Source organism: Pundamilia nyererei, unplaced genomic scaffold (genome assembly GCF_000239375.1).
Source record: "Pundamilia nyererei isolate P.nyererei 1_Seehausen unplaced genomic scaffold, PunNye1.0 scaffold00015, whole genome shotgun sequence".
In the NCBI taxonomy this organism is placed as follows: Eukaryota; Metazoa; Chordata; class Actinopteri; order Cichliformes; family Cichlidae; genus Pundamilia; species Pundamilia nyererei.
The window spans coordinates 3,756,149-3,768,722 of record NW_005187416.1 but is presented as its reverse complement, the minus strand read 5'-3'; the positions used below and the strand labels follow the sequence as shown (position 1 = coordinate 3,768,722).

Sequence of the window (12,574 nt, the reverse complement as noted above, 5' to 3'; positions counted from 1 at the left end):
AGATGGGTTACAAGTTGGCATCCTAACATCCACCAGCTAACAAAAAACACCAACAACAGCTGTATATAAAAGACCGTAGTTGTTTCTGGATCTATAAAAATTAAGCTAAATTAAATTCATAGTTATAAAACAGGAGACCACTATAACTGTAAATGGATCTATAATTGCAATAAACACTGCTGTTGAGTGTATCGTCTCAATCAGGAGTTTAAAGTCTGCAAAATGTTCATTTTGGAAATTATGGTAACATTTAGAGCTTAAAAGCACGATAAAGCAGAATGTGGGAGATAAACAACTATTAAGTGATGTCACTGTGCGTATATAACTGCTTTTATTTTAGATATAAAATGAACAGATAAATGTAACTGTTCTGGCAGGAGGGTCCGTTTAAAATGTTTGACGAAACAGATTTTAAACACACACAATGAACACTTGACTCCTGTGTGGCTGATGAGAGTGTAACATTTATTCAGGAAATCCAGGAAAACTTCTTTGAACCATTAATTGGTAAAAAACAAAACAAAAAACCAAACAAACATTACTTCAGTCACTACTACAGAGTCACACGTACATACAGAGGAGGTTCGGTTCTGATGCTTCGGTCTGGAGGAAGATTCAAAGGGTCACACTTTAAACACAAAGCACTTGTGAACATAAAAATAACAGCAAAAAAACAAAAAAAATAGCTACACATCTAACAACAGTGTGGCGTTTGCTTTTGTGTCCAGGGTTGTTCACACAGGACCAAAAGGAAACAACATGTGACTAAACACCACAGCAGAGTTACAGGTGGCAGATGACATGGACTTTGAACTTTCCACTTCATGAAATCGTCCACTGCTGTGTTACAAAACACGCCAAATCTATTCCCAACAAAGGGACCGTTTCCACTTCATAACAAGAGTGCATCATCAGTAACTCCAACCAGGATCTACCTTTTCATTTAGCGGTGGAACTACAGCGCCCAGTATTTTCTAAGAAGCGTAGCATGCATCATCCTGCAGAGACTTTGCATATAACATCGATAATTACCAGTAAGCTAGCATTGTAGGACCACTAAGAGAAGTAAAATAAAACCTTGCATTACATTTACTTCCTTGTATATTAAGGCCTTTTAGAGATGAAGAACATTTGTTTGCACACTGTTGCAACTGGGGAGAACACCCCCCAACAAAAAAAACTGCCAAAAGCAGAAAGAGCATCGGTGAAGGTTTCTGCAGGATGCTCACTGGGCACACATCAGCTAATAAGCACTAACTACAAACAGGAATTCTTCCCATCGTTTAGCTTTTCTTCCTAAATTTACTAAGATAGTTTTTTCTCATACCCAAAAAGGGAATAAAATCTTTTGCAAAAGAGGAAGTGGAAAAAAAAACAAGCAAACTTCAATCTATACATTAAATATCCCACAAAACAAAACAAAAACCATTTTCTGCAAAAGAAATAACTGGAACGTTCGAGGAGGAGCCTGACAATTTTCCTGAGACAAAACTTGTTACAATATAATTAGAGAATCGTTGTCTGTTTATTTTGTCTGATACTGAACTGCACCCGAGAAATTTATTATTTATTCATCCCAAAATGGAAGAAAAATATTTTAGTGACAGGCAGAACATATCAGAGGAAGCTTTAGCATCGTTACCCTGGAGGGCTGCGTGACAGCAGAGGGTCTGGGGTTGAGTTAGAAGTTATGATGAGGATAAAGTGCGTTAGTATATGATACTTATAAACTTGGATCGCAACCATCTTCAGTTTCAGCTTCAGCTTCACCAACATAAGCTCTTCACTTCATTGTGGGGTGATTCATGCTGACCTGGTTGGTCAATGCGTTTGATTTTACATCCAAGAAACACTGAATATGCATCACGGTTTTCTTTTTTGTTTTTCAAATGTATATACCATGTTTGTTTTTAAATGGGAAAGATGGTGGACAGCACAGTGGTTATCTTAAGTGGTTAGAGCTGCTGTTAAAAGGTCCCATGAAATAGTTTAAGTTCCACAGTTGATATTTCAAAAATATTTACATAAAGCTGCTCGCCCCCAAATCTATGGAGGAATGGGAAAAGTCATTACCAGCATAATTTCAGGTCAGAGACGTTTAAGCCTTTGGATAACGTGGGGGAAAAAAAAAAAAGATCTAAATTGAAACATGATTGCAAGAGTTCTTCTCTGGCAGGTCAGATGATAATCAGTCAGTTAGTCAGATTTACTGGTCCACTTTTATTTTGAGGCAAAACCACAAGCTTGGATTAACTGACCAAAACCACAAAAGCCGGATTATTACAGTAATTAAAGGTCAAACGTGATTAGGAGGTCTGTCTGTAAATTGTGATGTTTGACCGTCAGTTTGGGTGCTTAGCTTACAGCTCAGCCACCCTGCCACCTAAATTAGACTAAGTGGAGGTTTGTTTACAACGTTCTCCATCAAACTCCTGTGTGGCAAATAGTGTTGCACTTGCAGATCCAAGGTAGGTACTTGGTGGGTTAAATTATGGCTTAACGACAGAAATTTATACAGGATTGTTTAGGCAGTGCAAAATCTGTTGGATTTATATTTGGAAGAGTAACCGGACCTCGTTAATAACCTAAACACGGTAACATTTGAAAAGATTTGGACTTAAAAAAAAGAAAACAAGGAGAACTGGAATACACTGAACTAAGCACGAGGACGTCATCATTTCATGGGACCTGTGGTGTCTGTGCGTCAGGCAGTCTGCGTTCTCAGAAGCCGGAGGGCGTCAGGATGTTCATATCTCTCGGTTTGAGCTTGTGTGTTCGGGTTCCATGCCGCCGACCCTCCACCGTGGGAATCTCCATTGTTGGTGGAGACACCTTCTGAATGGAAGCGCTGTCGGCCAGTCGAGCCTGCGTCTTCATCACCTCCATCGGGGTCGGCTTCTGAGCGCCACGGTACGCCTGCAGAGCAAAGCCTGCTGGGAAAAAAAGATGATAATACAACTTGCAAGAGGCTCAGAAGGTGGTTGATATAAAGTGACAATATTTTAAAAAATAAAAATCAATACATTTTAAACATTTTACAACATGTGTCCACAAATAACGGTTTCTTTTTAAATTATTATCTCTTTGAATTCATTGTCAGAGCCAATTAATAAAAATAAATAATTCCCATTATAACACAGACACACAACCCACACCACCAAAACCCCCCAAAATAAAACAAACACACCCAAAACTACTTCTCCATCTTCAAGAAAACCCCCTCAGCCTAATTTAATCTCTTACCCCCCCCCAAAAAAACAAAAATAACAATAGTAATAATAATAACAATAATAATAATAATAATAATAATAATAATAATAATAAAGAATCTGATTCTCCCACCACACTATAAATATAAAGCAGCTGTCTGGTTTTTTTTGATTTTTTTAAACAAACTCTAAAAGTTGTGAAATTCTGAAAGAAACGTCTTTTGAAAGAAAAAAATTCTTTAAGCTGTAAAAAATCTCATTCACTCAGGTCCCTGCAAACATTACTTTTCTCGGGTTACCTACCGAAAGTCATCCTGGGAAGAAGATTTTAAAAGTCTCTGATTCAAACTGAACATCCCACATGTAAAGACCTAAACGCAGTTTCTCAAAAGTCATCGGTGAGCTGTAGTTTTATATCAATGCGATGAAGAAATCTCAGCTCGCCATTGCTAAAAGCCAATGACTGATCAGTCTCTCAGGGTTGTCAGCCCTGAATGTTGTTCAGTGTTTACTGTCAGTCTGAAGTTCATTCAATCACCCATTAACCCCACTCCTGGACTGAACTGGTCATATGGGCCTTTGTTCTTCCATAGTGAGGGGTTATTTTAGTTTCTTACCGCAGCGCTTCATGTTTGTACTCTTTATTTTGTTTATTGTATTGAACACGTCTCATGGGAATTCTGAGGAGAACCTTTTTCCAGTTTTGTTTACACAAGACAAGCAAACACTCAAGTCATTTCCACAGGCTTCACACTGAGGCTGTGCTGTTACCTGCAGTTGTGGAGTCTGATCCCAGGTCAGAGGTCGACTTATGGACAGGTGGTCGAGGTCCAAAGACACCCCATCGTTCCACTACACCTCCTCCTCCTCCCCCGACGTCTACTCCAGCCATGTCCAAACTGCTGTTGGAGGAGGAGGCAATACTGAGCTCTGAACTCGAACTGCCGAACCAGCCTCTTCACAAACACACAAAGTGTAAATACGGTTAGGTTTTTAGCATTTATCACATTGTTGGGTTTAGACGGGCAGGCTGATAACCTGAGGACACTGAGTGTAAGTGTGTGGTTGTACCTGCGCTGTGATTTAGGGGAGCTGTGTGGTGTGTTGGATGGAGTGGAGTGGGCGGAGGAGCTCTGGCGCTCTTCCTTGGCCTCCATGCTCTGGATCTGGAGTTTCTGCAATAGAAACAACAAAACACACTGTAAACCTTTGACCTCTGTGAAAATGTAACAGTTACTTTACTCACTTTGAAACAAACATGCTGCTTGCAGGGCAAATGCTTTTATTTGTATTGTATTTATTTTTATACCAGGGACAACACATAAATAACATTGCATTTAAACAAAAATGCAACCGACACAGTATATGTAGGACTTCTAGCCACAGCTAATTTGCAGACTATGACCCTGGTTAGGCTTTTTAAGGATTTGTAATAACAAGTAACTAAGGCAGAACACCCTGAAGCATGGGAAATTGAAGAGAAAGAGGAAGTGTTTGAAACAGCAGTTCCTCCAAAGGCAACGTCAGGTCATCATTGGATCCTTGCTAAATCCAGAATCCATATTTAAAATCCTCCTCCTCACATATAAGTACTTGAATAATCCTTCCCCATCTTATCTTAAAGACCTTGTAGTACAGCATCACTCCAACAGAGCACTTCTCTACAGTGTTTAAAAGTAGAATGGGAGGCAGAGCCTTCAGCTATTAGGCCTTCTATTCTGAGGAAACGGCTCCCAGTTTAATTTGGGAAACAAACACCGTCTCTACTTTTAAGATAAAGCTTTTGTTAAAGCATATAGTTGGGGCTGGATCCAGTGACACTGAATCCTGTCTTAGTGACGCTGCAACAGGTCTAGGCTGAAAGAAGTTTCCCATGATGCACTTCACTCGCCTCTTTCACTCACTAAGTGTTTATACACCTCTCTGCATTTAATGATTAGTGATTATTAATTTCCACCTCGCTCCTACAGTGTCAATTTTGTCCCGTCTTCCTCCCATCATTCTCAACTGGTCGTGGCAGATTGCTGCCACTCTCCGAGCTTGGTTCTGCAGGAGTTTTTTTCCTGTTAAAAGGGAGTTTTTCCTTCCCACTGTTGCCAACTGCTTGCTCATAGTGGGTTGTCTGATTGTTGAGGTTTTCCTCTCTGTTATTGTAACAATATAAAGCACCTTGAGGTGACTGTTGTTTTAATGTGGCATTATATATAAAAAAAAAATTAAATAGAAGTTTCTTCCAAATATTATGGTCTCCTGCACGTGTGCACGCACATTGGCTTCCTTTGTTAGTTTTCGGTTCCCTGCTGGGTATCATCTATGTGCAGTCTATTGTAATATCATTCTAAAAACAGCTGGAGCCCTTTGATAATAAACTCCCACTAAGACAGTAGAACTGGTGAGCCAAACAAGAATTAAATGATACAGCCTAAAACCAGTAACAACAGGTGCAGTAGCTTTACTTCTGATGATCACGAGCATTGGATACGGCCATAAATGATTTTTTTTGGGTTTAATGCATATTTGCTGATGACTGGCACTGGTCTTTTCTCAGTGGGAATTTATGGATTCAGTTCCACGTTGCACATTTAATTGGTGGAAACAGTTATGCGAGCAATCTCGTTAGACATCAACCAGGTTGGTGGCATAAAGTAAAAATTTAATTCAAGGCTGATTTAACAACCATGAGAAATAATCAGCTGCATTTTGGGTGCACATGGGTTACACGTGTGTCTGACCTGGATTGTTTCGGGCACGCGATGGTGATGTCTCGTTTCCTCAGCAGTGAGGCCTTTGTGGGGTGTGTAGCCGGTGTCAGAGAGCCCTGCCGTCTGCTCAAACTTATACACGCTATCCTGAGTTTGCTCTGAAACAGAGAAAAGCAGTTTGATTCTAATGTGAATGCATTTTCATGCACAATTATTATAAATTCAAACAATGAGTAAACAAGCTACTTTGTACCAGAACTTTTTCTGTAAGTTTGCATATTTTCTTCTTACAAATTAATCCTAAAGTATTTAATTAAATTACATTGTCTGTACCACTTCGTCCAGTCCATGATGTAAAATCATTTCTGCTATAGTATTTGATCAAACTTGTCAAGAACACTCACTCAGATAAATGCACCCTTAATACAGAATATCATCATTAACAGGAGTAACATACTGTTGATGAGAGAATTCATGATGATGGAAGAAGCCTTGGTTTTCACCACAGCTTGTGGTCTAGAGGCTCCAGTGTCCTGCGCTGCAGACTGACTCGCATCACTCTCATCCTCCTGGTGAGAAAACATCATCAGCACCCACGCACTGAAAATACGGGCAGTTTAATAGTAAAGCAGCGTGTCTCACCTCAGCCAGGTGTGTGAACTTCCTTTCGGGTATGATTGGTCGTTTCCACAGGTTGTTGATACTGATGTCATGAGGCGGTGTGGACATGGGGGCCTCCAGATTATCGTCATAGCTGATGGCACGCCGGGTCATTCCGACAGGAAGCTTCATCCCACCCATCCCAGATCCCTCGATGGCTGCAAACACAAAAAATAATCCCAATGGGGACTAAACACCAGCTCTCCCTCGTCTAGTGCAGTCTCCAAAATCATTCTGAGATGCGTTTTAGCAGGATTTCCCACATTCACTGCTTGAGATTGTGGTTCAATCTTCATATTGTGTCAGACTGTAGCCCTGAAGCTTACCTACAGGTTCATGACAATGCATGTCCCCTACATGGTCAGTTCAGACGTAAGCTGACCTTTTACCTGCTCAGAACATGTCGTGTTAGACTGTGCAGTTGTGGAAACGCCACAGCTAATTATCTATCATGTACCCTGCCTTCTGCCCTCTCCACCATGCCTAAAACACATGGATTATTTAAAATACTATAAATATTGCTAAGGCAGAAAATCCTGCTGTGTGAGAAAAGACACCTGTGGATACACCCTGACCCAATTCTCCCAATCCCCCCCCCCAAAAAAAACAAACAAAAAACAAACCCAAAAAACATGTTTGGTATATAAACCTTAGAACAGTGCGTATTTATAGGTTTTCTAATGTTTACATCATATTGATTGACTGTTGAGAAATATCTGCTACTGCTGGAAGTTCCAGTTTCAGGCAAATGTTGTGATAAGCATCTGTTTTGTTAATGTTCGTGTCAGGAACAATAATAAACCATAGTACATACAGATATTAATAGTTGATGAACGTGTGTGATTCAGCGTGGGACTCACTATAAATGTGTTAACTTGAAATCTGCTCAGCTGCGTTTGGTGGGGAAGACAAAACAATGTGTGCAATCCTTTTATATGTGGACAGGAACATGCTGAACTTTTTGCACATTAACATGCAACTGAGAATTAATCATACGGCATCCTGGCAGTTACCCTATTCACTTCATCCCAGTGATGTGAAATGAGTGGGGAAACTATTTTTGGACCTACAGAAGTTACAGTCTATTACATCAATTTACTAATAAATCAGTATCTCAGTATATTTGTATACGTGTCTGTTCTTTGTCTACTTCGACAATCATTTAGCTTATCAGCTTCAGACAGAGAATGTGGTTGCCGAGGGCATGGTTGTTTGGATGAGCTGCTGTAAGCTGTTCTGTTACCAGAGATATCTGGAGAGCAACTGCTCAATGCACCACTGTGTGCAGGGCATTGACTCCCAAACTGTAGGGTGGGCGTGAAGCCACTGTGAGTGCCTTCATATGGACAATGAAGTGGAAAACATGGAAGTGAAACAAAGGCAAATTATTTGATCATTTTTTAATTCTCTCCTTGTAAGGATGAGAGATGCCAAAATTATGCAATTTTTCTCAGCAATATGCTGCAAAGACAAGCGTGCTGATTAGATATTCAACTTCATTTTATTCAATTAAGCATCTGTGAAGTATGGTTTGCTGCTACAAATCGAAGCTTAAAATATGCCACATTTCTCCCCAAGTTTCATTTATTCTGCATGACTCATTTATAAAAAATATCATGCTTTAAACTAAACTCTGTAGAAAAACAAAAACAACTCCTGATCTCTTAACCACAACTAAGAAACCATGACTGGCAACAGTCACATGCCAACAATTTGCATTGGGAGGAAAACTTGAACATATGCAAAAAATAAAATAATGGAACAAAGCTCAAAAACGGTATAAAGAGGAGAAAGTTACAAACGGGTTGTTAAAATGTAACTTTCAGGAGCAATGACGTCAGAAAGCCCGTCATTACCCGCAGCAATTTTCACACCTTAAAAAAAAAAACGAAAAAACAAACAAAAACAAAACACTTTCGTTAACATAGTTAATGTTTGCAAAGAAAAGGTAAAAAAAGTATAAACTCAAATCCATGTCCTCTCTTAAACCTGACCTTGTTGAATTAAATCCACCTGACACTTTTGCACTTAAGCAACAACTGAAAATTAAATTTAAAAGCATAATTTAAAATATATAAAGTCTAAAAATATTAAGCCAGCACTGACTTTTTGTTTTGACCCGGACCCAAATGACAGTCTCCCGTGTTAAAAAGGGTCCATTCATCCAACCGCAGCCTGCTCCTTACACTGCTTCTCTTTATATCAGCTCACCTGACTTCTGAAGGCAAAACTTCAGAAGAACGCCCCCCACCCCACAAACATCAACCATGTGTTAAGAAAGCTTTTTCAAGTTTTCCTTTTGGTAAAAAGCCTCGAAGATAATCATCTGTAACATGTTAAAAAAATTAAAAAAATAAAAGGGTTGTGTCATCTGTGGATACAAAATATTGCATTACACACCCACAATTACCACTTGCGACACTAGTTTTAACGTTTTTAAGGTTATGACATCTCAACTATGTGGCTGGTATGATATGTAGCGCTGATCCTGGAACAATATTAATCATCCAGTTGCAGGAACAACACAAACATGGGGAAATCCAGTATGTCATACTGGCACCATGAGAACTAAGCCTTACATTTAGGTTTACGGTTAAGGGTAAGTCCCCAAAAAAAGAAAAAAAAGAGTCTAACTTTTAACTTTGTCTAACTGACAAATGGCTTCATTCATGTTGCTTGGACAAAGCTTGTTCAACCACCTTTCAAGCAGGAAAAAAATGATTCATGTAGCCAACAACTGCAGGTGTCCTCTTATCAAAACAGCAACTTCATGATTGCCTGCATGTTACACATCTAGAGGAAATATTCTTGTAGCTAGAAGTATTAAAACAAGGCTTACACTCTTCCCAAACAGGCAACAATACAACGAAATAAAAGCCTTATTCGGATGCTTCTACATAGCTGCAAGCGCACTATTCTATCTGCATACATGAACAGAATGGCCCAAATCTAACAATGGAAAACTAGTCCTGACTGAAGTTTGAATACTCCTGTCATAGGAATTACTCACCTGGTAAATCTCCAGAACCAGACATGGTTGGAGTAAAGATGAGGAACAAGTTAGACCAGAATAGGACCTAAAAAAGAAGAAAGGAGATTCAACATGTGTTTTTTCCATAAATATTTACCCCCCTCTGATTAAAACCGCAACCCATAAACAAAGAGTAGAACAGTGGTTGACAGGCTCCTACCTTCCCGTTTTGCTGCACTGGTGTAAACTAGGTGGTTTGGTGGATTTTGTTATGATGGTTGGTGAGACACACAGAAACGCCTCTGGCAATGCATTGTGGGAGAGCAGCAAGGCCAGCAGAGCAACTACAGACACCAGAGTTCAAAAGGTCAGCTGTGAGAAATTTCAGTTTGACGGCAAACCCTTGTTACACTAAATTAAGAGAGGTTGAACATCCTTCGTCGAATACGACAACAATACTTTATGAAACTGTAATGTTGTAAAAAATGTATTTTAAGGCATGAAAGAGCGCAAAACCAACTATCATCTCAAAGTGAAAGAGAAACATCTAGTGCTACCGAGAAAGATAGTGAAATGAATGAGCACAGACCATTATCCTGTTCTGTAACACTGACATAGCCACCGCTTGCCTGCAGGATTATTCCAGAGGATGATTGCAGACAGGCTGCATTACATAATCCCTGCTGCAGCAGCAAGGTGCATGCAACACCGGTAATGACCACTTCAAAATAAAAGCTTAGATTTCAATCAGGCACACGCTGAAGGTTTCCTTAAACACACATTTCCTACCACATGGAACAAAAACATGCACGCCATACCCTCCAACACTGTAAACACGACGGCTGGGAGGATGCAGAGGTGACTGACTGGTGATCTTGGAAATAAACAAACTGCGACCTCTTCCGGGACAATTTCTCAAACTATCATGCAGAAATTTATCTGTCTGAGAATTTCAATCACAGGGTGAATTAAAAGAAGCTTAAAGCAGATATATGGAGAAATCGTCACAGGGTTAGCCGTAATAAAGGCCACTGCCCCTGCACACGCAGAACTCCACTGAGGAAATTCGTATAAAGGTAACCGCCCCATGCCTGTACAATTGCTTTTGGGATAACATATTATCATGATTTTAAATTCAGAAGCTAATGAGCCAATAGCATGCCATGAGATTCCTGCACGCTGATAATGTGCAGGTCAAAGAGAATAGATAGGTCTATAACAATTTAGCATAGCTTCACTAAAACTGGTGCAGTTTGGCACGTTTTGAACCTTCCCGAATTTGAGAGTGGTTGTTACATATTCACAAAAAGCCTAGCACTGAGTTTTTCACGTTTACAAAACAAACCAAAACCTGCCGCATAGTTCAGTTATTTATTTTCTGAGTGGAGTCTGGCGGAACGAGATAGCGGAACCAGTCTGAGCTGGACAAAAAGACACAAAACAGCTGGCGACTGACGGTATTTTAAAACGGTTTTATCAGCAAAGTTAGCATTGCTTTGTTTGCCTTTTCTTACCGGAGGTAATGACGGCTTCAAAGTGACGATTGAAATATGGATGACCCTCCAATGTCGACCAGCGCGCGAAGAGAACAACAGACTTGTTGGGTAGCAGCCATTATTGGGTTCGATAAATAACAGCCGCTTCCTTGACGGTTCCCTTTTCTTGTACTCGCGCATTCTCATCTCATCGCGAGAATTGGCCTTCACACGTGTGCCTTTCCGTACTTGTGAGGACACTGTCACAGTCATTGGGTGTAACGCAGTACCTGTAACAGTAACTACAAATAAAAACAATTTCTACTTCAAAAAACGTTTTTTGCTTTGTTATGTTTTATTAAAATAACCTCTTATATTTTGGAGATTAAATATGCAATAAAAATCTGAATAATAATAATTATTATCTCAGAAAAGTGTTGCCTGCCCACCTCTCCCCATAAAGGGAATTTAAACATACAACAACAACAACAACAACAACAACAATAATTATCATTATTATCATTATTATTATTATGATTATTATTAATAATCATAATAATCATAATAATAATAACATTTATTCAAATAAATATCTTGAAGTTGCACAGTAAATATAACTTACAGGATATATTACACCAAAAAAAAAAAAAAAAGCCCAAAAGCTACATCTCAGACTCTACAGGTTTCGGTTAGCATGCTAAATGTTCATGAGAGGGGAATTAGAAAAATACTAAACAAGTATGGTTTGTATGGTTTGTTTGGGAAGGTTTCAAGGAGAAATCCTCTTCTTTCTCTCAAACTACAACAACAAAAACAACAACAACAACATGGCAGCACAACTTAGGTTTCCAAAGTTACATGTGAGCAAACCACAAGACTTGTGTGACCAGACCAAAGTGGAGATGATTGGCTACTGTCTTAATTCAGTAAGCCAGCAAAAACAAAAATAAAATAAGGGCAAACATTATGAAATAAATAATATTGTTAAACAGAAAGGAGACAAGAGGAGAGGAAGTGAAGAAGAGAGTGTGTGGAGAGTGATGATTTGTGACAGACAGCAGCAACAGTGAAAAGAAAGGTTTACAACATGGTAGTGAGAATTGCTATGATGGATGGTTTGGAAATGGTTTTTACACTTTGAAGAAGACAGGAAGTCGAGCTGGAGGTTGCAGCGGTGAAGATGTTAGAATTTTCATTGGAAGTAACCTGAAGGGGGAAGGTGGATACATCAGAGGGACAGCCCAGGTAGAGCAGTTTGGTGACAAAAGATAGAGAGGCAAGCCTGAGCTGGTTTGGACATGTGCAGAGGTAGAACAGAGGAAACACTGGATGTAGGATGCTGAATGTTGGATGTAGTGAAGGAGGACACGCAGAAGGTTGGTGTGGCACAGGAGGATGCTAGGGATAGGGCGGGATAACCTGATGATCAGCTGTGGCAACCCAGTATTACAGGAAAGAGTGCAACAGCATGGTTCAAGATAATGCATCTTATTAAAGAGTTATATTATTAAATTGTTTAACCAGCATTTAAATGCTAGAAGCAAAGAAATATCTGTT

At 39.5% G+C, this 12,574-nt stretch overlaps 1 protein-coding gene across 2 annotated transcripts; it reads right to left on the bottom strand.

The window, feature by feature from the left end:
• Positions 1-444: 444 nt before the first annotated feature.
• Positions 445-11,216, bottom strand: LOC102204552 (putative monooxygenase p33MONOX). 2 transcript variants are annotated; one of them, XM_005725431.1, is made up of 9 exons: positions 11,057-11,216; positions 9,763-9,886; positions 9,582-9,648; positions 6,554-6,729; positions 6,369-6,480; positions 5,942-6,069; positions 4,281-4,384; positions 3,981-4,165; positions 445-2,933 (listed from the first exon to the last, which is right to left on the bottom strand). In XM_005725431.1, exons 3-9 carry the CDS (start codon positions 9,604-9,606, stop codon positions 2,722-2,724), a joined length of 942 nt encoding a protein of 313 aa, XP_005725488.1. In that variant the 5' UTR covers positions 9,607-9,648; positions 9,763-9,886; positions 11,057-11,216; the 3' UTR covers positions 445-2,721. The 2 variants fall into 2 exon arrangements, with proteins under 2 accessions (XP_005725488.1, XP_005725489.1); XM_005725432.1 differs by lacking the exon at positions 9,763-9,886.
• Between the last annotated feature and the right edge of the window lie 1,358 nt (positions 11,217-12,574).

Coding starts and splice junctions, on each gene's coding strand:
- LOC102204552 (XM_005725431.1), bottom strand. CDS start 9,606: ATGTCTGGTTCTGGAGATTTACCAG. Junction 4,385..5,941: donor GCGTGCCCGAAACAATCCAG/GTCAGACACACG, acceptor TTTCTATTGCAG/AAACTCCAGATCCAGAGCAT. Junction 4,166..4,280: donor TCCCCTAAATCACAGCGCAG/GTACAACCACAC, acceptor GTGTTTGTGAAG/AGGCTGGTTCGGCAGTTCGA.